The 27,348-nt window shown below is 37.9% G+C and overlaps 4 protein-coding genes across 5 annotated transcripts; all 4 read right to left on the bottom strand.

Moving 5' to 3' along the window:
• Positions 1–254: 254 nt before the first annotated feature.
• LOC149008807 (serine carboxypeptidase-like 42) lies at positions 255–5,144 on the bottom strand. The gene is made up of 10 exons (XM_089161609.1): positions 4,605–5,144; positions 3,643–3,750; positions 3,454–3,546; positions 3,215–3,307; positions 2,991–3,076; positions 2,515–2,793; positions 2,276–2,409; positions 1,206–1,298; positions 976–1,093; positions 255–807 (listed from the first exon to the last, which is right to left on the bottom strand). The coding sequence occupies exons 1-10, from the start codon at positions 4,846–4,848 to the stop codon at positions 643–645; spliced, it is 1,413 nt and encodes a 470-aa protein (XP_089017735.1). The 5' UTR covers positions 4,849–5,144; the 3' UTR covers positions 255–642.
• A 3,215-nt stretch (positions 5,145–8,359) lies between these two features.
• Positions 8,360–14,195, bottom strand: LOC149008806 (uncharacterized). The gene is made up of 7 exons (XM_089161610.1): positions 13,848–14,195; positions 13,024–13,088; positions 12,755–12,930; positions 11,931–12,039; positions 8,770–11,452; positions 8,496–8,618; positions 8,360–8,396 (listed from the first exon to the last, which is right to left on the bottom strand). Exons 1-5 carry the CDS (start codon positions 14,131–14,133, stop codon positions 11,144–11,146), a joined length of 945 nt encoding a protein of 314 aa, XP_089017736.1. The 5' UTR covers positions 14,134–14,195; the 3' UTR covers positions 8,360–8,396; positions 8,496–8,618; positions 8,770–11,143.
• Positions 14,196–17,147: 2,952 nt separating this feature from the next.
• Positions 17,148–17,927, bottom strand: LOC149008805 (uncharacterized). The gene has a single exon (XM_089160550.1). It carries the CDS (start codon positions 17,925–17,927, stop codon positions 17,148–17,150), a length of 780 nt encoding a protein of 259 aa, XP_089016676.1.
• Positions 17,928–21,289: 3,362 nt separating this feature from the next.
• On the bottom strand, positions 21,290–27,195 carry LOC149008804 (uncharacterized). 2 transcript variants are annotated; one of them, XM_089163944.1, is made up of 3 exons: positions 26,845–27,195; positions 21,781–23,373; positions 21,290–21,671 (listed from the first exon to the last, which is right to left on the bottom strand). In XM_089163944.1, the coding sequence occupies exons 2-3, from the start codon at positions 23,113–23,115 to the stop codon at positions 21,621–21,623; spliced, it is 1,386 nt and encodes a 461-aa protein (XP_089020070.1). In that variant the 5' UTR covers positions 23,116–23,373; positions 26,845–27,195; the 3' UTR covers positions 21,290–21,620. The 2 variants fall into 2 exon arrangements, with proteins under 2 accessions (XP_089020070.1, XP_089020071.1); XM_089163945.1 differs by having other exon boundaries at positions 21,781–27,195.
• Positions 27,196–27,348: the final 153 nt, after the last annotated feature.

The raw sequence follows: 27,348 nt of genomic DNA, 5'->3' as shown, positions 1-27,348 counted from the left end.
TTGGCTAACTCCCAACCATTTATTAGGTAAAGATTTGCATTTTTTTTTTTTAAAATTTTTTGTAAGAAAGTGTTGCATTAATTATTAAAAAATAAAATAAAATAAAGCAGTTACATCAACGAAGCTTTTCATTAATTATTTGTTAAAAAGTTTCATCAATATTTAATTCCCATATTAGCGGGATATATGCTGACAATCTCACATGCAAAGACGATTGTGTACCTTGGGTTCTTGGGCCAGCCCAAAACCGAAGTCACTTCGGCTGAGTCTGGATTCTGGGTGAAGAGGTCGTGAGTTCAATTTAAATCATACTCGTCGTTGATTCTTCAATACCATTGTAGGGCCAGGGGAGGGGGTTAAGACAAACATTTCCTAGTGAAGAGGCAGTATTTTCATGGATCTTCAATTCTTCATTTCAAAATCCAAAAAAGCATTTGACTGGATAATTCTGTAGAATCAGTTTCCATAAAGTCATGATTAGCATTTAATCATGAATAAATCAATGACTTTTAACTTTATAACATTTCAAATCCTTCCCTGATTCCATCCAAGGTTACATCCGGGATTATACTCTCAACTATACCTCAGTCATTCCCTTGCCACTCCTTTTCTCCAACACTAGTGTTCTTCCAAGCTTTTCAATCAAACTGCTGGAATTTTACTTGTATTTGGTAGTCTCTTCCCACGCAAAAACGAACTAAACAAATGGAAAGCTCTTCCAGGTTGTGAATAGGGGACCATATGGGCAGCACCTCTAACCGTTGCAAAAGTCAATAAATTTCCATACTCAGTAACCCAACCTCCAACCTATATATCCAGGAACCAGAAACAAAACAGTATATACGTCAGAAAGAATGTACCTAGGTACAAATATTATAGAGCTGTTGTACATTAGGGTGTAGAGGGACCCTTATTGAACTGAAAGTGAAATACTCATGAAAAAGATCACGAGCTATAAGCACACTAATTAAATACCTGTTGTTTGTGAAACCAAGTTCCATATGGAACTGTGATATTGAAGTTCAGATCATGAGCAAGTTCTTTTATGAGAGTCCTTGATCCCAACAGTGGTACAACAGAATCCTGATCCCCACTGAAGTCCAATTAACATGTTACTCTTGGTGCTAAACAAATGTACAATAGCAGATAATGACACTTAACTTCCTCTTTCTTTAACATCTTCCGAGGATTTCAGAATGACTCACCTGAAAACCCAGACAGGTATATGGTTTTTGATTATCCTCTTCAGCAAAGGGAGCATGTTAGTGTTGCCATCAGTATCACTGTAATTCAGTACACTGTGCCAGTTGAACAAAAACAAAAACTTAAATCAGAAGGAACAATTTGTATTACTTCCAAAAAATATTCCTGTTAAACTAATTACCACTCTTGTTAACAGGGAAATCAAGACTTCAGCCATCTGTTTTTTTTTTTTTTGGTAAAGACTTCAGCCATCTGTTAAAGATGCCTAACTTGGATTCTTTCATGGTTGGGAATCAAATGGCACTCAAATACTCAATACACAAATGTTGATTCTTTGTCAATGTAAGGAAGGATTAATCGTGAATCTCTAAAATTATCAGAAAGAAACAATTCTTGTAGATGACAGGAAACTATTGCGAACATGTAACCCGCCAAAGTTTATTGAGTCAAATAAAACGAAGCAGGAAGGTTGCTGTGTGCAGTTCATCGCATGCCCACAAATGGCTTTCACATGGATCAAATATTGAGATCAACTTTACTGGATGATCAATACATTCAGATTCATGGAATGTTTCAGTGTAGTTCTGTTGTCATAACATACTTTCTGACAAGAGAAGGAGACAGTGTGATCTATTGTGCCATCTAGTTTTCGATCATTAGCTAGGTAGATGTTTTAGCAAAGGTATTCCCCACATGGCTTAAATGAGTGCACTGTCAACCAGTAAGGATTTTCATTACTACCAGATGAGTTCCTCATACTAAATTGCTACAGCAGAGAATGATCATTTTTTCCTTCTTTAAGATAACTTTTAATTAGTGTAGAAAAACTCAAGAAAAGGTTCCACCTGGTTTTTGTATGCTTAGAATTTGGATGTCCCTGGATTATGAATGTACATCTAACATGTGATAGGAAAGACAAAAGTTAATGGTAAGAACCAAAGGACAATTTACAGACTTGTTTATTGTTTCCTTTTGTATACTTATAATGTTAAGGTTGATCTATGTATTAAACCATAGGATAAAGGCAATAGGAAACAATGAGAAGTACAAGATTAATAGGCAGAATACTCACTTACTGCACATTGACCACCTATATGGTAACTTGGTAAGATTTGCATGAAGAGCCTTTTGAACTTTTGGAAGGTTAAAATAGAAACTTCTCTCAGAGGTTATGCAGACATCAACCCCCACGCTCATCTTAGTAGCCTACAAAGTAACAGTTTCACAGTTGGCATATGAACACAAAGAGGGAGAATGAGGGGGGGGGGGGGGGGCACAGAGACAGAGACAGAGAGAGACAGAGAGAGAGACCAATTTTCGCATTCGGAGCTCCTGCTGCACAATAGATGGATAACAGACATCAAGGATCACATCGTAATTATTTATATAATCTCCAACCACCTTATTTGCTTCCGCAATAGCAGCATTGCATGAGAGTGTCACATTGTGAGGACTACCGAAGGTATAGTCATCAAAATCACATTCATTCATGATGGTGAGGCCGATTTCATCTGAAATCATCCCATGTGACCAGAAGAACTCATAAACTGATGGGGTATCCCTATCAAGTCTAAGAAGTGGATTCCCGATCTATTTCAGAAAGCAAAGATAAAGTCAAATGTAATTCATTGATCCTATAAACAGCAGCAGAGATAAAACAAAGTAAGAATTTTCTTTTAGATGAATCAGACAAATTAACACTACAGAATAAGAATTTTCTTTTAGATGAATCAGTCAAATTAACACTACAGAATAAGATCTATAAATGTCCAAGAAAATTCTCTTACAGCTACTCCCTTAATGTTGAACTTGAAATCATTTGAGTGCATATTGTGATCCAGTAAAGCATTTGCCAGTTGTGGTATATAATGGCCTACAAATACATCAAGATGAATAATGAAAAATACTGTTGGGTGAGGAGGGAAAAATGATGTAGCTTATTTTACTGTATTCAAAATAATGTTGAACAGTCCTAATGAAATTGAAGAAGACAGGTTATGAGTTTCCAAACCTGCATAGCTTTCTCCAGTAAGAAAAAAATTTCTTGACTTGTACTCCGGATATTTAGCAAACCATTTCACAAGGAATATACGCATGTCCCTCGCTGCCAAAATCAATATTTTGAAATTGCATCAGACCTTACATAGATCAATCTCAGAGAAGTTACTTATGATTCATCATTCTCAAAATCCACTACCCAGAATGTACCATAAATTAACCAGAAGGAAGTAGGGACCAAATATTTCTTACCAGTGGAGTCATCCCCACAGGTGTAATCTGATGATGTGTTTGAGTAAGACCATCCCACTCCAGCGGGAGACTCAATGAAAAGGATATTTGATACTACAAAGAGATAGAGAAAAGGAATAAGGAAACCTAGATGAAATTGTGATATTAAAAATGTTTTTGACTAAAATTAGATTGTCTATATTATGAAACCTTTGTTCCATGATTGTGGATTTATCACAAGGCCTCGACCATCTCCTCTAGGAAAGAAGGGACCCAACTCAGTAAAGGCACCTCCACCAACTGAGGAACATCCCGGACCTGAAAACAAAAATGCCATTGTTGAAGTCAGCATGTAAAACTTCATAGACTAGGATATATGGGGTTGTTCTTCAGATATCTTCCACATGAATTGCTAGAGCTGCAATGTTTAACTTGTGTTTCGGGTGGGCTGGATCATGTAATACATTTTGTGCTAAGAACAATCCAACTTTTTTCCCTTCTCTAGTAGATAGAACAATCCCACTCTTTTAAAGAGAAAATACCAACAATGAAGAAGTCTAGTTAAGCAAGCTTTTGATTCTCTTAGACTTCAGTTACTATCCCAGCAGCATCATTGATTTCATGTTAAACCTCACCCACAGATGGGAGAAGCTAATTAGATATAGCAAATTTATTTACATCAGTAATAAGATTGGTGATTCACATGAGATGATGATATTTCTTTAACGAGAGACCAAAACAGGGTGGTTTCCATAAAACAGATCGGAGCTAACCTCCACCGTATCAATTCTCTATCACATAGCCACTCAGCCCAAACGCTGTAGGATTACAGAATCATCCTATTGCAGATGTGCAGTTTGCTGATGAATTAGAAAGAGAAAATAAATTGAGATGGAGCAACACAGACATTTAGGGGAGTGGGTACAGAATACAGCTTATGGGCAGGAATAAAACAATACTAATAGTAAACAGGAAAAAGAAAAAGAAAAAAAAAGAAAAGAAAAAGCTCATAAATCCAATTGAAGAACACAGGTGTAACAATTCCAATTAAGAACGCCTAAGCATTCAAAGAAAGGAGAATCACAGAAGAACCAGAGCATAAAAAGTAACAGGAGAAGAAAATTCATGAGTAAGAGGACAAAATCAAAAGTAAGAGAAGAAGGAAAGCCAACCTCCATTTAACCAGAGAGTAAGGGGCTTCTTCTTTGCATCCCCTTCTGCTTCAACAAAATAGTAAAACAAACTCTTGCCAGTCTTCTTATCCACATTTATGTACCCTGCAAACTGCCTGAAACTAACCTTCGGTTGGCCAGGCAACTTCAAGACCAAATGCTCAAGCGGTGCTCCATCAACACAGCCCAATAACACCACCACCCAACCCAGAAGAATCAATCCACAAAACCACTGCATACCCATCTCAACAAATGAAAGAATTTTGAAAAAAAAGAAAAAGTAACAGAGATCTGGAGGGATCCCTTTTCTGCTACTGTAGAGATTAAAATCTTTTCTTTCTTTTTTCTTCCTGTTTCTTTAACTATGAATTCTATTGAGAGAAGCACGTGAATCTGAGACGTCTTTACTAGACTGGGTTGTGCATCTTCTTTTCATCAGTTTACTAAAATTAGTTTCGATTTGGGGGAGAGAGTGAGAGAAAGAGAAAGAGTCGGAGTGGATATGGACGAGAAGAGGTAAAAGAGCCATTAAGGAATGCAGGTAAGACTCAGTAATGAAGAGACTACTTGGATGCATGCCCTCCTGGCATTCCCGAAATTGGTGGGCGAGCCGCCCAGTTTGCAGGGGTAAAAAAATTCCAAATCTGATAAAATTAAATTTTACCCTAGGCCCTAGCGCCCTGGGCTACAAACCTGATTATGTTACAGTAGTGATGCTCGTCTGTACATGCATGTCCTTGCAAGGAAAGCAAACTTTTAAAAAAGATAAATCTCTGGTCAACTCTGTACTTTGACTAATCATTCTCCAATCTTATCTGCTTATCTTAATATTGTATTGGTTTTTCTTCTTGAATTCTCTCTCTCTCACACACTCTCTTTTTCTGGTTGTGGGGTTGGTAAGATTCAACCAATCCCTGTTATTCCCTATTGTTAAAATCACCCACGGTGTCCTGTTGTTAAAGCTGAAAATAAGGCAAAGATTTTTTTTTTTTGGAAAAGGAGATTTAATTAAGAGGGGACAAGAGCCCAAGACATCCTGAGTACAAGCTTCACCGTGGATGCCAAACCATCCTACTTGTCAGGTGGCCTTCCGCTGCATCCTCCTTGCCCTCTGGTCCCCCCGCTTGGCTGTGCTCTCTCCCCGTCTCCATCCTGGGGGGTCTTCCCGTGCCTTCTCGTCCCTCTCTTCGCCCCGAGAGCCATGGCTTCGCCGCGAGGGTGCTGCAACAATCTCCGGGAATCGAGAAAGCTCTACTACAAATCCCATCGATTTCTTAGAAGAAAGCCAAATCCCTGCCCGTTATCGGTGGGACAAGAGAAATCGGAATTTATTTTCATCCCATCTCGTCGGGAGGCTCCCAAACCCTAGACGGGTAAGTGAAGGTTGCCGCGATCCATTCCAAAATTACCGGAATGCTTTCCTTGCTCGATCTACTATCTGATCTGGATTCCATTTAATATTGTTGAAGCAGAGGTCATTCCGAGCCAGCCATAAACTCCAGCAAGTGAAGAAACAGAGACTCAACATCTCATGTTTGATCTTCTTCTCCGGGAAATAGATGTTATTCCAATTATGCAGAAGCCTGATCAGAGAGTTTTGGGAGTGTGCTTCGATAATTCCGGTAAGTCCCACACCAAACCATATGGCCCTAGAATGCTCATAAGGCAAAGATTTTGAAATGCATGCTTCTTTGTTATTTCTTCCTGGGTGAGGTTCACTTTCTTGTTGTTAAAGACATTTCTAGAAAATCACCCCAAATCCTAACTGCCATTCATCCTCATTCCTCAAGCTTATGCTATGGCTTGTAAAACCTATCTGCTACCAACTCTAAAGCAGATAAAGATAACAGGGACTTTATCTTATCTGAACATACACATGAAAGTGATGAGAACTCTACCTTGTTTTAAGTAATATTTGAAGCTGATCATAATTTTTGAGAATCTTCATTAATATTTTATAGAATTTCAAATTCTTATCTAGTACTTCGTGTCCCTCAAACTTTACAACACTTGTAATATAGAGAATCTCCAAGATCACAACTACCAGAGTCTTAATCGAGTGAAGAACAATGACTTTGGTCCTATGTATTCTTCATTAAAAAACATGTAAGGATGTGACTTCTCATTTAAAAGGGTTTGTTTGGTTACGTGAATACAGAGATTTGAATGCAAGATTTATACCCACTTGGTTGTGAAAATCTCTAGATTCATGAAATCTAAAGATTCATCTTTTTACACTAAAAACGTAAAATCCCGTTGACATAAGTTGCATTATTCAAACAAAACCATTTAAACCCTAGTGTAGTTTCTCACTTCTCTCTCTTTTCTAACTCAAACCAATTATTCATTACTTCTCACCTAAAAACTTACGACTCTATAAATTCAACTAAAGTCAGTTGGCGTTTGACATTAAAATCTAATATATGTCCCCTCATTCCCGTCCATTCAATTCTTAATACTCCAACAGACAATTAACATACACAGGCTGCCCATGGAACAAGCTAGGTGCTCACACAGGATCAGATCTATATTACAAGGAATGTTAAAGAGTTGTGGGCTCGAGGATGCAACTCTGTGTTCGCTTGTTTCCCAAGTGCTGCACCATTAAGTTCATTGAGTTGCAGCTTGTATTAATGTGCCCGAATTCAGTAAAGTCATTGCATTGAGGTGTAACTTGTTTTATTTTTATTTATTTATTCTGGGAAAAAAAAAAGAAAAAAAACCACCCAATTATTCAATGCAAATTTAAGTATTGATGAAGCTAAACAACCATCTCATTTGGCTTCAATCAGAACTAGTTTAGCTAAAGAAATCTTACTATATTGTGAAAGAAAAGTGGAAAAAGTGGATGTCATACTCATACATGCAACAAAAGTAGTGTATATGACAGTAAAAAAGCCTGGGGTTGAGGCCGTTGGGTCAAAAAAGACTCCAGATTTGAATCCTGTCTCCTTATTCTATTTTTTATGAACATCTCCTTAACCTCTTGTTGTTGTTGCAAGATGGTTAGGTTGAGTCTGAATCATCTTTTTAGCGGAATCTGATGCCTTTTTATTGCATACTGTATGAAGTTCATGTGAAATTTACTGGGAGTTTTACCTGTAAATTATTTTATTTTATTTTATGTATAGTAAAAAAATATCAAACTTAAAAGAACACCACCATGTATTCCCTAGATGGAAAGGTGATTCAGACTTTGACAGGTCTGGACGTAGTGTTGCCTTTGTTGCACAAAGCTCTCATTGAAGAAAAAGGCATAACGGTAATGACACTAGAGGGATGGAGTTGCGATATAACCTTCCCCAGAAAAAAAAGAAGAGGAAAAGAAAAAAATGAAATATTCCAGATTAGGATGGTTCTTAAAGAGAGCTCACCTTTCTTGACCAGACTTCAGTGAAGAAGATAAATTAAGCTTTTCGGGCAGGCATGGGTAGCACCGACCAATGAGAAAGCGGTTCATTCTCCCATAGGATTTGATATGACTTTAGATTCGTTAATGGACTTGGATGTGAAGGTTCCAAGATAAGAAAAAGCAGCACGAAACTCGAAAATAGAGATCTTTGTGGGACTTGTAGAACCCCAGTAATCAAGTACTTACGGTAGATCATCCATCGCACAACAAACAAAAATGAAAAACCCAACAACTGAAAGGCTAATTGTCCTTGTTTTGGCAAATTCTTGCCTACCTTGTACTTCTTTCTCTTTTTTGGTAAAACCTTATAATCTTCACCAAAAAAAAAAAAAAAAAGTAAAAACCTTATAATTCTTCCTTGCTGCTTCCTTTTTCAATTTCTGAAGGCAAACAAAACAGTACAAATGTCAGAAAGTATGTACGTATATACAAATAAATAATATTAGAGAGATGATTGTGAGCTATAAGCGTGCTAATACCTGTTTTTTGTGAATCCAATTTCCATAGGGAACTGTGACATTGAGGTTCAGATCATGAGCAAGTTCTTTTAATTCGTGAGAGCCTTTGTACCCAGCAGTGGAACAACAGAATCCTGGTCCCCGCTGAAATTCAAATTTCATATTATTAGTCTTGGTGCTAAACAAATAATGGCAAATTAAATAATAACATTTCCTCTTTCTGTCATCTCTTCCATGATTTTTAGATGACTCACCTATACATAAACCCACCCAAAAAGAAAAAAAGATGACTCACCTATAAACCCAGAGAGGCATATGACTTCGGATTATCCCCTTCAGCAAAGGCATCATATTTCTCTTGGTGTCATATTCAGTGTACTTGATTCGAGTACTGTACCAATTGAACAAAAACTAAACCAGTTAATTCAAAAAGAATACTTCCATTACTCCTCAAGATCCTACCACAGTTGTTTCTTTAATCAAAAATTTTCATTTCATTCTCTCTCTTTAATTGATAAATCAAGACTCTAGTGATATCTGTAAAAGTTGGCCTGATTTTGCTTCATATCATGGTAGCAATCAAATGGCACTCAACATAAACATGCTCTACTTGGTCAATGTCAGCAGAAGGAATAGTGCAACCAGTAAACAGAAGCTATGTCTTCTGCTAGAATCAACGTCGAAGTTTCTGCGTCCTTCCCCATTGCACTCCTCAGTTCTTGTCAGCAATGAAAATGGCTTTGAATTCGACCTAGCAGTTCATTTTGAAAACCCACCACCTCATTGTCCTGTCTATGGAGTTTTTGGCCATTCTTTCTCCAACTGCCCTAATAAACCCCAGATACCAATCCATCCTTCTTCGAGTCTGGATCCTCTGAATGTTAACAAAATCAATCAAACGTGGGACCTACACATGGGTCCCCCTTCAGATATGTGATAGAGAAGTGTGACAAACCTCTACCTGACAGGTAGAGGACCCGGACTCCCCCCTTTCTTGGACCTTTTGCTTTGTTATTCAATCTGAGATCTACTCATAACCTTAAGGTTGAGCTTGTATACTTCCACAGGATGAAGGCATCAGAAACAATGAAAAGCACAAAAACAATGGGACAGAATACTCACAAATCGCACATTGACCATGCATATGGTAACTTGGTACGGTTTGCATGAAGACATGCTGAACTTGAGGAAGGTTAAGATACAAACTTCTCTCACATTCTATGTGAACATCAACGCTCATGCTGATCTTAGTAGCCTACGATGTTACAGTTTCACAATTGGTAAATGCAGAGAGAAAGAGGGAGAGTCTGTCTATAAAGGAATAAATTTCTCAAACTCTATTACCCAGAAGGAACCAAATTTCTCTGATGATGTGTTTTGAGTAAGAACATCCCACCCGAACGGGAGACTCAACAAAAAGGAGATTTGATACCACAAAAAGAAATAGAAAAGCAAGAATAAAGAAAACTGCAGCTACCAAGAGATGATTTAATTGTGAAAATCAGAAATATTTTAAATAAAATAAGATTGTCTATATAATGAAACCTTTGTTCCATGATTGTGGATTTATCACAAGGGCCCGACCATCTCCTCTAACACGGAAAGGACCGAACTCAGTAAAGGCACCCCCACCATCTGAGGACATCCTGGGCCTGAAAACAAGTCAGTCATCCAGTTATTCATGCATCTTGTACACAGCACAGACCAACTCTTTTTAATTATTAGGATACAAAAACCCAAAATGAAGTAAGCTTTCGACTTAACTTATCAGGTTTCAATGTCCCCGCAGAGTAATTGATTTTATTTCAAACCTCAGCATGAAGTGAGATAGGCGGATAACGGATTACAATTTGATAAAAAATTCAGAGAAGCAGAAAAACCAACCTCCATTTAACCAGAGAGTAAGGGGCTTCTTTCTTGCATCTACTGGTGCTTCTACAAAATAGTAAAATAAACTCTTCCCTGTCTTCTTATCCACAGCTATGTAGCCTGCAAACTGCCTGAAATCAACCTTCAGTTGGCCAGGTAAACTAGTTACCAAATCTTCAAGTGGTTCCCCAAGAACACAACCCGACAATGCAACCCAACCCAGAAGAACCAAACCACAGTACCGCTGCATTCCCATCTCAAAGAACCGACAGAAATTCCAAAAACAAGAACAGAAACAGAGAGATCCGTCGATTCCGCCCTGCTTCTGTTGAGTTCAACATAAACACAGATGTGAGATGTGTATATATACTGGAAAAATCTAAGGATTCTGTTGAGAGAGAGAGGTATGTGAACCTTGGAAGTTTAGATTAGAAATCGTAGTTGTTCTACCGGTACCATTTTTAGTTAATGCCTTACATGGGATTTTCATTTGCAAAAATGCAGACCCAAAAGAGATTATTATGTTCATCGTCTCTTCAGACTTTGCCAAGAGCAGTCGTCTCGTGTGGGAGAGAGAGAGAGTTCGAAATTTGGATATCGATAGATTGAGACAGAGATTAACCAAATAAAAAAAGATAGATTGAGACAGAGAGCAGTTAATAGCTGCAAGTAGACTTCTTTCTTGCTGTTGGAGATAAAAATCAATTAACAAGAAAAAATTAATTTATTATCAGATATTTTTCCCTAGAACTAACAAAATACTAATACATACACGGATACAACCCTTAGACAATCTAGGATCAAACCTCAGAATGCAACCGAACTAGACGCAATGAGTCAAAGGGTGTGCTCAACCGCCACTCTCGTTGTTTTTTGCTTAATGGCCTTCCTTTACCTGCTTTATCTCTATTTATCCTCACATCTGCCAAGCCCCATGTGCAACAACAACTCTCCAGATCAAAAGAAAGAAGCTTGAAGACACCATCACTTTCTGTCAATGAGCCTGCAGCTCCAACATCAGTGGCATACTTTACGTACATTGGGCGATCCTTGAACCGGTCGAGATCTTCTGGAATGCGAAGAATCCTTTCAACACCAGGAGAAGACACCTAAAAGCATATAATACTTTTGAGTCAAATTAATACGAAGCATAACAATGAATCTGCTGAACGGAACAAACCAGCCATTTTTTAGCAGATGTAACTGGGCTGATGGTGGAACAAGCATACCTATAGACCTGGCCTCGACATTGCTAAATTGATAGCTAAGACCATGGGTTGACTGGGGCAAGGAACAAATCTCCGCCTCCCTTCCCATGACCTACCCAAGGAGCTGGTCATCCCCAGTTCTAAGGCTTTACATACAGATTGAGCAGGTTTGAAATTTTTGGGTAACATCTACATGTTATACTAACCCTCAACCCACATTAGATGAATCACTCCACAAATTATACCCGGGCACAAATCATAACCATGAGGAGCCCCATTGCAACCTCATGTGGTCTTGACTCAGCCAGGAAACTGAGCAGCTAGCAAGGGCTCTGCCAGTGGAAGGACACAATACACATAAAAAGACTGACATGTATACCTCTAGGAATATATCCTGAGGTATGGATCCAGTAAGCTCAGCTTCATCCAACCTTGCTCTATATGCTTTGGAGAAAGCTTCAATGTCGTCTATACTGGGAGAACCATACCTACAGAACACAATGCTAGTTAAGAGTTAATCCACTGCAAAATTTGTATCATGGAGTGTGCAAAGAAGTTGACAACTTGATTAAAAACAAAACTTCCAAAATCATAATATAGTAAACCATTTCTAAAAACCAAAAGAGTGGTAAAACATTAATTTGTTTTCATATCTACAAAATATTGTCATCAGAATGACTTTGACAGCATTTAAACACAACAAATAAGTTTGACCAGAATAACTCCCTCAATGTAAATCAGATTTAAACAGTCTCAGATTTGTCAGAAAGTTAGTTTTGCGTCCTACCTTGTAAGGAAGAAAAAAAAAATAGTCGACCTTATTAGAGAGCAAAGACATATCTCTAAATCGAAAGCAATTTAATTACTTAAGATCAGATAATATTTCAATGTAACACTAGCACTAGGTATACCAGGCAAGACAATGGTGAAGATATTTCACCTATCCCAATGATTGGGTACAATTAAAGGTCACCTATAAGTCTACAAGGTCAATGTCAAGCTAACACAATTATTAATCAAGTATAAGAGGTGGTAGATTTAAAAGTTTCCTCACATGATCTCTAATAAGAAGTTGGGTTTAGCACATAACAACCACTTCTCATTGACCATGTATGTCATTTTTGGTAAACAAGCCTTCACATTTACATATCATTTAGTTAAACTTGGTTCTCCAAGACCGCTAGACAAGAAGAGGGCACTTACTTATTGGAAAGCTTTTCAATGTGAACTTTAATGGTGGATCTCACAGATGTCTTGAATGCAAAGATTCTCAAGTCACCACAAAATGACAAAGAGACTTCTTCAGCTATGGCTAATGCTTGTCTGTCCCACGATGTTCCAGCAAGAGAAATTCCACCTCCTTCACCTCCATCGCCAACCTAGAAGAAAAAGAATAAAACAAGGCATTGTAATGACTTATGGCATATGTATGTTGATCTATGATAAAGATGACATGTTATCAGAAAACTTACATGGAGTTCAGAATCCTCCATGGCATATTCATCCTCAAAATACTCATCATCCTCCATAAAATCCTCTATACAATTCAAGAAATTCACAAAATATCATCATGGTGACAGGTAAGGATTCTTTTGTCCATTTTTGAGAGCAACAATGATCACACTTTTAAACTTAAATTATTTACTCCTAACAAAATGAAGCATAAAACTAAGAGGTTTTGTTCAGAAGCTCAATGGTAAATTGTGAGGATGATATGAAATCAAGGAACTGTTTTGGACTGTAAAAAGGCATCATATACGTTCCAACAAGATCCAATTATAAGTTGTCCAATAATATTTTAGTTTGGATATGAGGCCAAAAGCAACTAACTTTTATTTTCAGTAGGAACTTAGGTGTGAGTGTAATAAGCAGGATACATCCATATAGGAGTTGCCCAATGTACAAATTCAGGTTCAGCTACAACTACTGAATTGTTTATGAAACTAGTATAAATAACACATGTGACATGTCCAAGTAATTAAATATGCAAGTTATCCATGAAAATTTATACTAAATAGGAAAGGGTTACAGAACAGAACAGAACTTAACACAAGAAAATATGTATTGCCCTGATTCCACATGATGGACAGACAGATAAAATGATGACTAATCAGTTGTGGAGTTATCACCTGCAACGTATACAGATAATCATCCTCCAATGTAGGTTCATATATACATTGAACTAACTCAAGTATCTTGGGGGAATAGAAAAAACTAGTAATTAGATTTCAACAACTAGGCACCGCAGCACAAATTAAGCAAAACCAATGCCCTGGAAGAGCAAGAGGGTATCTACCATCTTCTAACTCATCAAAGATATCTTCGTCTTCTCCTTCTTCTTCATCCAGAGCCACTTCTTCAACAATTGTCGGTTTGCGAAGAGGTGGTTCGGACTGTGGATTTCCCTTCTTAGCATGAAGAATACAGGAGCTTCTTCGTAATTGAAGAGGTGGGCAGCGGTCAAAAGAGACGGAGATGTTAAGCAAAGGGCAGTGAGACAGAGACCTGTTGAAGCATCGATGACTGAGTGTACATCGAGAAAAACTAGGCGAACCCAGATCCCAAATGGCAGCGATTACCATGATTTTGAACCTAAATCGACATTCAATAATCTTACAAGTTAGTGAAGTTACAACTCCATGAACCAAGTGAATCTTTTTTTGGGCCAAAACAGCAGTTTTTTTGCGTATATATATTAAAGTGAACCAATCCAAATAGATGCACTCTGGAGGTTTCGGTCTGGCCGATTTTAGGGTTTATTTATCTAGACTACAAAAGTAAGTTTCATGGTTCTGATGGGCCTTGGGCTGTCTTGGTTGGAATGGGTTATGGGTAAATGACAACCCAACCAAAGAGATGGGCCGGTTCCCACTCCATCCAAAAATGAAAAAGATTCCTCCTTATGGATACCCACTGGACCTATATCGTACGTATAGATAAAGCCCACATATTTTCTTTTGTGGTTTTCATCTTCTTTTTGAGGAGGTTAGGTTGGATAGGAACTTGGGCTTTGATAGTGAAGCCCACTAGTCCGTGAACTCTCAAATATAGTAGAATTGATTTTCCGAAGGCAATGTTCTTTTCACAAATATGAAAAACATTCAAAATAGAAATATTTAAGGTGGATTTAATAATTTTTTTTTTTTTTTTTTTTTTTTTTTTTACTCCAACAATATTGTTGGCGTGAAAAGAGAGCATGCTATTGCTGGCTAGGTCTTGATATTAGTTAAATAGCTTCATGGACCACAAATCATAGCATTCAACAATTCAACCCCTCCAACCGTTTAGGTCATGAGTCTACCCCATGATAGATTTCATGATTGTTTTCCTATGTTAGCTTTACACTTGAAACCAAGCATCATTTTTGTTTGTAGGTCTTCATTTTAATAGGTTTGCTGGCTTCTTCTGGGTTCATTATAATTTCCTCCACCCCTCCCACTCCTCTTTTAATTCTCTGTCTCTCTCTCTCTCTTTCTCTCTTGGAGTACTCTAATGGAAGCTATACTAATTTATTTAAGAGCCAATTAAATTTGTAACCCAGATCAATTCCTTCTCATACACAAGGAAGAACACGCAAAACTTCCCAACTGTAAACAACACAAGCAATAACAGTCCAAATTAATGGCTGCTAGTTCATGAAACCCAAGGTTTGGGCCTGGGAGGCATGAAAATGTTCAATTGATTAATCCATAAATGTCTACTGAACAAACCATATATGCATGCCCCACCCAACGCCAAAATTGTATAAAATAAGAATAGTTTCAAAAACAAAAACACAATATAACCATGCAATTAATCGTTTACCAAGAAAACAAAAACATGCATCAATCAGCATTAGTCGTAAAAAATGTGTAGTACACGGGAATGCCAATTATTGTTCTCAACATCTCCCATGGCACTATGCGCCATTAATGATAGAGTCGAAAATTCAAAGCAAAGCCCATGCTTTAGTACTTGATGATCACCTTAAGAAGAAGAAGTAGAGCCTAATTATGAGATATAAATTTCCTTACATGCATGCCAGGTCGTTCGACTCAGCCCTATTCGCGATTCATCTACTGCAAATGCAGCTGCTCGGATTAGCCTGTGTGAGGATTCAAGTTCATTATTAACCTCCAAGGATGTCATGTCTTTTAATTGATTTGGGATATAAATCTGCTCTGCAAACCGTATGGCATAGAGTTGGACACAACAGAAATTAACCATAAATACCTCTGATTTCAAATTCCAGATGCTACTACTGTGGTGGACTCATGGATCTCTGTAGCATTGGGATTTCAACTACGCCAAAAAGAAAAATAAGAATCCAGTAATGGCATTGGCTTTTGTCCCACATAAATTAAGTAGCTAAGAATCTCATTCGGCTGACAGGAACTATTTCATCGATCAGAGCTGGGTTTTTTTTGTATCTCTGGTTAGAACTGTATCTTCTCTACATCATCTGCTGCATTTCTGGAATTGTAATTTGATGGAGACCTGGAGGTTGGTCATCTAGGGTTTTGGGCCCTTGCTGTTTTTGCAGATCCACAAGGCCTAGTATTGGATGGTCAAAATGCACAGGCCAAAATATGAGTTCTTTAATATTTCATATTATATATATTGTTAAAATTAAATGTTGGTCGTCATTGGTTTTGGAAGAATCAAACTGAGCTTTTATGAGTTGTGACAACTGAAACCAATTACCTTAATCCAGTATTCCAGCCTATATATTAATATACCATTTGCAGCATATATCTTCAATGGTTCTTCATTGTTGTTGTGCTTAATTAATTTTCTCTTATCTGGAAGTGATCAGTATTTGAACCGGAGATGTGGTCCATGCATCAAGCTCATTGGAGATCAATACGTATATATATCATGTAAAACGATATTCGAGTAGTTCTAATGAGATCATCAGACCAGTTTGCATGTGTGAATAAGAGAGAAGGTAAGTACAATGATTGATGCACAGGCACAAATATGAGCGATTATTAAGCGTGCAAATCTTTTAATTGCAGAGCAATTGACAGCAACAGCTCTCTTGCATTAAAGACTATGATGAATGCTTCTGTTTCCAAGGTTAAGGTCGCTCTCAACCATCTAATGGCTGATGCTACATTACCAAACAAATTCAACCTCTTTAGTCCAGAGATCAGCCAATAGCACTCACCTCACCTAAAAACATGTTTGGTGACACCATATGTGAAGCTTACAGAGAGACACAGAGAGAGAGAGAGAGAGAGAGAGATGATTTGCCCAGAAAAATTAACTTTCCCGGCTAACTTTTAGAAAAAAAACCCTCCACATTCATTATTTCAATTGCAACTTCTACAGAGAGATCCTAACAAGCTTTCTTCACGTACCCGTAGACCAAAACTAGAAGTAAACACAGATGGCGAAAGGAAGTGCAATGCTCCTAGTCTCCTACAGCAGTGTTAATGTTTCACTAAGATCACTAGCTACCCTACTAATTATTGTAATAATAATAATGATCTGTATAGAGATACATCTGCTCAATACATCTGCTCAATCCATTCCACAGTCCCACATGACTAGCTTTCTTTGAATCAATCCAGTTTCTTCAAATTACACCAATAAAGACATGAAAGGATGATTGTTAATCACTTGAGTCATTGATCCTGATTACCTGATCATCCTGATGGTTAAAGCAGAAAGTGCCACATGGGTTGTCGCGGCCACCGCCGCTGCTGCCGATGGCTTCAATGGTGAATCCGGCAGCCGCAATAGCTGCTGGCTGCACCGAGGAGGAAAAGGGAGAGGTGATACCCAGAGCTTCATAATCCATTGCTGATAAGTTTCCAATGATTCCACCAATATTATGTGGGGGAAAAGGCATAGGCATAGACTGTTCGTTGGACTGAAGCTCGTGCACTTGTCTCTTTAAGAACTTGACATAGCGAATTGCTTCATCCAACATGGTAGCTGTGTCCATCTTTGTTCCTCCTGGAACTAGCCTCTGTAGGATTCTTATCTTCTCACTTATTCGTTCTCTTCTGTGGCGTGCAGCTACACTCTGAGGATCACTACTTATTCGAACATTACGCCTTTTAGGCTTTTGAATTGAGGCCGGATCGATGTCCACAGGCTGCATTGCAGCAATCTTGTACATCATCTCTTTCATGGCTCCCAACTCTTCTTCTGGCTCTCCTTCTTGCCGTTGCTCTCTCTGGCTGCTATTTCCCTGTTGATTAACACTGGAGAAAGCTGGGTTCATTACATGGCTCGAGGTTGGCATTACTAGATGTGTCTGAAGAGGATAATTAGGGCAAACCAAGTCATAAGGAAGTTGATCATGGAGGATTAAACCTTCCATGGTCATGTCAACACCACAAGTTTGGTTGCTTCTGCTGCTGCTGCTGTTGCAGTTGGTATCCATGATACAAACAAGAAGGCTTGTGGGTTTGTATAAAATAGGCCAACAAAAGGGGGAGGCTGCATAGCTAATTATATACGAGTTCGTCTTCAAGTGTACTTGTCATATATGTATATATCATCATATCTCTCACGATGTAGGAAGATGAGATGAGGTGAATAACGAGAGGAAGCCCCTTAATAATGAGGGGAGAGAGAAAGATCAATTGCAGCTAGCGACGCAGAGGCCACACTGCCGTTTAACAAAACCTGACCGGCTAGAAAAAGGATCGAGGGTAGAAATACTATGGCTACGTGCTAATCTGGGTGAAAAACTGCTGGCTGCACCTCGTGAAGGATGCAAATAAGCTTTTCCACATCCCAAGATTTTTTTGGTGTTCTGCTTCTCATGGATGATGACGAGCAAAGATGCTTGTCATACATGAGCAAAGATGCTTGTCATACATTAGGGTTATTTCTGTAATTTCTATATCATGCATGTTGCTTCAGCCTGTGTGAGCCGGGCCGAGCCGAGCCGTTCGGACCACATTGTTTGCATTCGTCTACACGTCCAGCATTGGATGCCTTGCTTGTGGTATTTGAATTGGTTGCTTGATACCATGGACGCCCACAATAAGAAGGATCTGCATTAGGGCCGCGGAGGGACAAAACCGTGGAAATTAAAAATCAATTGATTTGGAAAAGCATCAGATCATGCATCACATTCTCAATCACAATTAGGAAAACTAAAATTACTAGGCTCGTCTACAAAATCGGCATGCAAGGGTGACCCTTAGTAACAAGTATTATTTATACGACCTTATTTGAATAGGATCTGTTCTATAAACTGGTACCTTTATATCCTTGAGTTCTAATGAGACTGTAAAAAATAACAATTTATTATTTATAAATTATTGGAATCTCAAATGGTACGAGTGATCACCAGGCTTGCATTGCGTCAGAGATTGGACGTGCACCAGAAACTTATTAAGACGTTAAACTACATTATATATTTCAGTAATCTAAATGTCATTAACGAGCTAGAAATGTATTTCGCTGACCCTTCCTTCTCCAAGAAAGTTAATTAATTGGGAAAAAAGAAAGAAAACAACAACAACAACAGGGTTATATATATTAAGAAACATTTGCATAAATGATGTTCCATACGTCGCCGTCAATGGAAATCAACATTCCATAATAGGAACTTAATTTACTTTCATATGATCAAGTCAGTACCCCTCGCGTAATTGGCTCTAAAAGAATCTTTGAAAAAGCAGAAGCTGATCTAAGATTGCCACAAATTCTTAGATTCGCGATGTAAGTGCATTAAATGGTAAAAAGAAGTTCAAAATAAAGCACTATTGAATGGTTGATATGTTTGCTCGAAAAGACTAAAAGATCGAGTTAATTCAACCTAGATTAACTTTGCTTGAGGTTTCCTTTTGGGTGATCTCATATATTCACAGAAACTTTGATTGTTGAACCCAGAGACACAATCATTCTTCATTAAATTTTCATATCCCTTTTTTTATGAGCTATGGGTTAATGAAGAGCAATTAACAACCTTGATTCTCTGAATGGTTCATCTCAAGAATGAGACTCAAAACCATTACCAACAAAGGTGAATTGTTTTCCTACATATACAACTATGGGATAGAGAGATTTTCATAGTAGAGAGAGAGAGAGAGAGGGCCAGGGGGAGGGAGGGAGGGTGCATTATATAGTACAGAACAAAACTAGGAAGAAACCCCCATGACTGTCAGCTCTGATCTACACTTCACAGTTATATCAGTTTCAACTTCAGACTTTCTTGATAGTGGATTCATTATGGGACAGCTTAGGCCAAAAATTAGTGCCATTTTCTCTGAACAAAAAGAGAAGTAACTGTTTTGGGCTGTCCAAGGAAGAGAGTTGATGGTTGGTCTTGCAAAATCATATAAAGGTCTGAGACGATTTTATCTCTGGGAGTCCTATACAATGGTCCCATCTGACTGAGGATCCGAATTAATTAATAACAAGCAGTACATCAATTGCATAAGAAAAGAAAATGGACCCAATTTGGTTTTCATATCAAGAATTTCCTTGTATGGCCCAGGAATCATGTATATCTTCTTCCAAAGAGAACAGACCATTTTGGTTTTGGGATAAAAAACTTCCTTTGGTGGTGGTCCAGGAATCATGGATATATGTCTCTCTTCTTCAATTCTATGCACTAACATATCCCATGCATTAAAAATATGTGACAAATTCTCCACTGCTTCATTGAGAGCTCATTAATGGAACAAGGGATCCGTACCTGCACCACTCACATATCTATATATCTCTACTATTTATCGTTCCTTTAATTTGCTACCCTTTTTTTTTTTTTTTTCTTTGAAACTGAAATTGAATTTGTTTGGGGACATGGGTTTGGAGCCTCTTCCCTGAATAACTCATACTTAGCTAACCTCATAACAGACTAGAAATCACAGGCTTCACTGATGTTAGAGGTGAGGTCTAAGAGCTTAACTGGGTGTGGTTAATTTCCTTCTGATCCTATTCATTATCTTTTATAGTTCTTTAACCAATCACAAGAGATCTTTCTTAATGAGGAAAAACATGTTGGTGGATGGATTTGGGTCAGATGATTCAGATCTCACCTCAAACTTCCTCTCATCACTTGGTATGCAGGACAGAAAGAAGGCAAGTAGAAGAAAAAGAGAGGATGAGAGAGAGTGAGAGAGGAGATACTCTAATTAATAAAATTCTGATATACGTACCTAGTTGGGTTCTTGAGAAAAGGACACAGAAGGGCAAGACTTTCAACTTTCCAAATGGGAATAAGAGAAGAAAAAGCTTAGTCTCTCTTGCTGGGTCTTGAAATGGCAATTGGATAACTCTTGGTACCAAATATATTAATTATAACCACTGGGAACTCCACGGAAAGGCCATGTTTAAAGTCCAACCCAAATTTAATTCAAAGAAGCAAGTACGGATCGATATTCCTTTGTAATGACTTAGCTTGTTCCTATGAACGGCGGTGTTCAAATGCATCTTACCCAGATTTTCTTTTGAAACCAGTCAGTCCCACCCATGCATGATGCATCAACAAGGAAAAATGATGAAGCATTATTTGGAAAATTTTTTGTTCTTCTATTCTTTGTTTTTCCGATTATAAGTAAGATCAGTGAAATAATAATTGCAACTACCCATCTAACCCCCATCAATAAAACAATGATCTAAGAAGTTATCAACTTTACCAAGAGAAAATGGCATACACGTACCCTAGCGTATCCATCTTCACATTCATGTGCGCTGTTCTGCAAATAATAATATGAGAAAATACTAAAATAGGATATCATGAAGAAATGAGAGAGAGAGAGTGATCATAGTTGTAATAGTTATAAAATGAAAATACGTACAAGAGAAATATTTTTGCTAAAAGAGAAAAGGGAGAGGTAGGAAGACAAACTACGGACATGTATTACATTGTGACCATCATCCATAGAGAAAGGTACAGTAGATAAACACCAACACCTCTTAATAAGATCTTAATAAGAGGTCAAAAGTGAAGTGTTGTTAGTGTTACTGTTTAAATCAGGGAGCACATACATAAAATAGAAAAATAAATAACCATACTTCTATGTTGAACAAGCTAACAATAAAATTCACAAATACAAAAACATTAAACGCTATGATTTGACATATTATCATTTTGATACAAAGAACGGATTAAAAACTAAGGTTTTCCAGCAACAGCAGAGCTCTTCAAGTACCTTTCCACATATGCCTGCAGATGGGAGGGGGGGGAATGAAAAAACTTAGAAGCAAGACAAAAATTATGCATCAGGATTAATAAAATTTTCACCACAAATTAAATAAAAAATGAATGTACTGACCTGTACAAATTTCAAAATCTTGGGTTTACAAAATGCAAGATAAAGATCGATTTCCTCCTTTGTTCGAGGGACATGAGCTTCTTCAATCGTAGCAATCACTTTATCAACTACTTTTTTAACTATAGTGTTGTGAGCTTCCTTGCTCATCTGTCCTGCTTTCCATGTGGGCTTTATAATATCCTTAACAAAATCCACCAGTGCAAATTTAAAAATGCGAATAGACTTCACATCCTTGCTCCTTTTGCATTCTTCAACCTGAATATTCACGTCCATGTCCTCCAAATGATTATTTCTGTCTTTCTTTCTCTGGTCAACTTTATCACTCTTAACTCCAGCCTCACATGCTGCAACGGACTCCAGCTTCTCCAACTCATGAAACTGGTGCTTCCGTTTTTTTTCTGAAAAATCATCCTTAAGAGATGAAGGAACAGAACCTTTTAGAGGCATTTGTTCAGCTACTCTGTTCTGTTCAACAGTACTCGGTGAACACCCCGGAGGTTTGCTGGGGGTGACTATAGGGCTTGCTTGTTGAAAGTTAACTCTAGGATCACATGGCCTTTTAGACAGGGTGGTCTGGTTAGGAGTATTGATGCCCACTGCTGCAGGGGTTGGCTGGGAAGGAACCATGCCAATAGAACCAGGGAGGTTTACAGCAGTATACAATTGTGAAAGCTGGCCATTTCCATACAACTGAAAATCCTGAGGAAACTGTCTGTCAACTACTCTGTTAATGTACAAAGGATTATTCCCCATGACAGCTTCTGTAACAGAAGTATCCACATTATCAATTGGTTTGCTACCATAAACTGATTCACCAACGGCCATGTTTGCACTGTTATTTTTGGTCAGGTGTGGAATTTTACAGAGGTTTTGACCAGCAGCTTTGCCGTTCCACATTGGACCAGCCAATGAATTTTCTCTATTGTTCAGACTGACACAACTTCTTTGATCATTGGCTACATCTGGAGTCACTGAGGTATCACTCCAGTTTGGACCTCGCCGTGACTTCACTTCTAAATCTAAATTGCAGCTTCCTGGACCATCATGAGAGAACCAGCAATTTTCCCCATTGCGGCAGTTTCCAGCAGCAAAATACTTGCAAGGAATACCATTATTCCTGAAGAATCCATGTCCCCGGTCATACTCATGTGCCTCCCTTCTGTCATGGACCCTGTCTTTTGTCCCATCATTTCCAGACCATCCACCATGTCTGTCACTTAAGACATTATGGTGGGAGTGGCTACGAATTTCTTTCCTCCAGGTCTCAAATCCAGGAGACATAATAGAAATATAATCTGGGTCTGAACCCCCTGTGACACTTTGGGAGATCTCCATTCCCCTCAGAAAGTTAAAAGCGCATTTCTAGATAATTCAGTCACTGTGTTCCACTATTTGGCGCAATGTCCAAAATTCTTGCTTTTTCATTCTTCTATTTTTGGGGATATTCAATAACTTAACAACCTTCTCTCCAACTGTGATCCAGGGTCCAATATGGGAAGGAAAAAAGAAAGTATAGATGAACCAATATCCAATAGGAATTCTGTTTTCTACCTCCCTCTTATTTTCTTCTTTTTTCTGAGATGGAGTGTACACCTGCATATAACATGCAACTTTTGTGTGAGAATGTGGCCTGTTTGCATGCAAAATCAAGTGTTCACAGTATAAAGTCATTATAAATGGTGAAACAACCAACCAAGACCTCAAAAACTATAAAGGAACTCTCATTATAGAAAGAAAAATACTACCATTAATGAGACGGCAGTGATTCAATAAATAAGAAAAGGAAAGCCATCGAGAAACTGTGAACGACATTTATATAAAATGAAGAAAGAAAACTGCCATTATCCATGTGATGCAGATCCCCCACCAACTTGGGCTTATTTTCTCAGAATAAGCCTAGGGTTGGGTTATATGGCTTTGAACCCACGGGTTTAATCTGTAATGGGCCTAGAAAAAGGTACAAATGCTGAGTACAAAATTAGGTTAATTACTTGCTTATTTTATATTTTAGATATTGGGCCTAGAACCTGAATGCAGAAGACAACTTGAGGAATTATATAGCATAAGTATATTGACATCCTCAATGCCACGATGGTTGACCACCTTGTGGAAGAACACATTCTCAAAATTAGGAGGAATCAGTTCCTCATTAAACATGCCTATCTAACCTCCCAATTATTGACAATTCTAATTTCTAAGTCACCTAATAAATCTCGGTTTTTACACATCATCCCACTACAAACGTGCGTACCAAATGATTGTGAATTTGGTCAAGATAAGATTATTTCTTGTCATTTTAAAAGGATTTATGCACTCAGACTTCGATCAACTAGTCATTAACAACTGTAGGTCCTCTTTCACTATCAAACTCTAGAATCTCAAGCTGACAACATAGTTATTGTCGATAAATTATTGTGTCATCTCCTGGAGAATGGTTCTGTGGTGGAGATCTTGGAGACTAATCTATGAGTTGTAGAGTACCAAACTAAGGAACTGGTGTAGATGGTCTTGCTTAGTCTTTTCTATTGATAGTTGGGCGCTCCATAATTAAATCAACCTTGGAAGCTAGAGCTTTTGAGGTTATAGAACTTTCCTGACATCTAGGATTTAAAATGTGCCATGTGTTGGTCAAGCTTAGTTTAAGACTTTTGGTTGTATCAACAAGTTCCAATATAGCTTGTGCAGCTCATGGTTGGCAATGTGAGATGATTGTTTGATGGTTAACATAGCTGCAAGAATTAAGCTTTAGACACATATTAACGGAACTATGAATCACAAGACCTTACCATTGGTTGCTAGGGCCACCAAAGTGAATAAAAGCCAAGATACCCTCATTAGTGGCCATTTCCGAAACAGGACCATGAACCGAAGGAGACTGAATTTTTTAAGGATATGACCTAACTGGAATCTCAGTGAAGTCTAGGGATAGGATAAAAGCACAATCAGAAAGTAAGGGCATTTATGTATTTGAAAAGAGACTTTCCTTTGTAAAGAATAAGAAGAATCATCTTCTTCAACCTCTCAACTGAAAGAAAACAAGATCAGCAATTAGATATGCTTGATTTCAGGCGAGAGATCACATCCAGAACAAACCTACTCAATCAAGGTGAAATTTCCGGGTGTGATACCTAATCTTCAACCCCCTAAATGCAACCAATGACCATCATGACGATAACCATTATTGAAAACTCAATTTCTTAAAATGTTTTGGGCAGAGTGAACAGTCCCAGTCTTTCTACCAAAAAACAAAAAAGAACAGTACCAGCCTAAAAGATGAAGTCACTCTCCAAACCCCAACTTTTATCAGGATCAGATTTTGCAAGCAGGATCAGCATATAATTTACTGAACCAAAAACATTTAAGATTAGATTGGTCAATAACCAAAGAGTTTTGACAATTTTTTGCAAACTCAGCAGTAACACAAGTGGCAAAAACAAGAGGGAAGCAATAACCAGAACGATATGCAACACAAAGAATAGAAGAAAATAACTAATGGCAATAAATATAAGAAGATATTATTAAACACAGCAGACGAGAAAAGAAGTTCGGACCTTGATGAGAAGAGTCTGAAAATGAAAAAGGAACAAAGGTTCAGCCTTGGGCATCAATACTATCATACCCAAAAGAAATAATAATAATGATAAGCAAATAAATAAATGATTCATAGAATTCAATTTATCTCTGATTAATAGATTATACATATATATAATAGACTCAAAATACTCTCTATTGTAATCTGCAAACATAATTTGAAATTCAGTTCAACTACCTAAAATCTACAGTAATTAATAAGTGGAATAAAATGAATTATGAATAATATCAATAATCACAAACCTCTTAACTACCCATACTTGACCAAAACCGATGTTTGGAATTGATTCTTCAGTCTGGGTTTTGGTCATGTTGGTTCAGCAATACATATGCAATTGCATAACTGGAGTTAGCTAAGGCTCACCCCCAAATAAATGTGCAGGTTAGGTGAATCCTGTTTCACCATCCAAAACTATTTAGAGTGGTGTTTACTACAAACCAAAAACCTCAAAAGGCTAAAATTCATGATTTATACTGAAAAGAACAAAAAACATGCGTGAGCACTAGCACTAAACTGGGTAACCAGTAAGTCAACGGTCGCCCCTAAACAACGCAGGAGCCAATCAGTAACTACCCCAAAAACCCAATAGGTTGCTGGTGAGACCTACTCAATGCTCTCATAACCATGATTAAGTTAAAGAAGTAAATCAGAAGAGAATGCCACCACTGGTATAAGGGCTACACATGCACACACAGTCAAACACAGGGCAAAGAAGAGACAAACGGTTTACTGGACAGCTTTGTAGAAAAGGAATCTGTTAAGGGCTTGTATTCTTAGCATGGAAACTGGGTCTAGTGCACTATGACACTCTTAACTTGGAAAATCTATGGACTGAAATTTCGCAGTACTAGAATAGAAATATCAGAAGAACTCACGGTGGTCACCAGATCAAAATGGCGACAGACTTATAGATAAGCTAAACCCCCAAGAATCACATAAGATAATCCAAAAAAGGTGGGATTTAGTCAGGGGGGTTTATATACATTATGCCATTATCCACAGAGTTTGCAACTCTGAGTATCATTCTAGCGGCATTGACTTATTAGTTGCAACTAAAAAAATTAGAACACATTTCATTTATAAAAACTACTGAAGCAATTCCCAAAGGAAAACAACGTCAAGCTTTTCCATAGTGAAAAAGCAAGAAACCCTCCCGGTTCCTAAGCAAGCATATTACTTCCCCATATCTTGACCATTGTAACATAAATGGGGAAGTTAGGTGCTTATTCTCATGCATAGCATCAATCAAGCAGCCATCGAAACATCAGAAATCCAAACAAATGGAAGCGAGTATGAACAAATTCCTATAAAACCCATTTCACAAACTCAATATGAAAGTCCAACACCAATAACATGGAAAGATAGCAGGAAAACAACCAAACATCATGATAAAAACCCTTAAAAGACTTCACTAGATACTGGAAAACAGAAAAATCAAATGAATGAGTGGAAAGCGAAAAGAATTAACTTACCAGTAATAAAAGAAAATCCGTCGTGGAACAAGGAAGAAATAACCTACGAATGTTACCATAAAAAGTTGAAGATAGATGAGTGAAGTAAAACTTAGAACTTTCGCCATTACTGCTGAGAATTTCCAACTCTGGCGCATCATCCGAAGGAGACATTGACATCTTATTATGGAATGAGGAGCAAAAAACATATGACATGTATCTATCTATCAATCTACATTCCATGGTGGTGTGGGGCTCTCAGTATCGACTGTGTTCAAACTCCTACCACTCAGAACCTTTTGATTTCTTCCCTGAGTCCGGCGAACGACGACTATCGCGTTCGGAAGTACTGGGCGTAGGCAGATAGACAACAACTCCACCTTCACGGGTAGCCTATAGCCCTAGTCCATTTATTTCCCAAATTGAGATTTCCTCTTTCGAGTTTTCAAACCCCCAAACCAAACCAAACCAAAACCAAACCAAAACCAAACCAAAACCAAAATCCCAAAAAAAAAAAAAAAAAAA

Source organism: Hakea prostrata, chromosome 7 (genome assembly GCF_041222555.1).
Source record: "Hakea prostrata isolate BN-2017 chromosome 7, UWA_Hpros_2, whole genome shotgun sequence".
Classification (NCBI taxonomy): domain Eukaryota; kingdom Viridiplantae; phylum Streptophyta; class Magnoliopsida; order Proteales; family Proteaceae; genus Hakea; species Hakea prostrata.
This window is presented reverse-complemented; position numbering and strand designations above follow the sequence as displayed.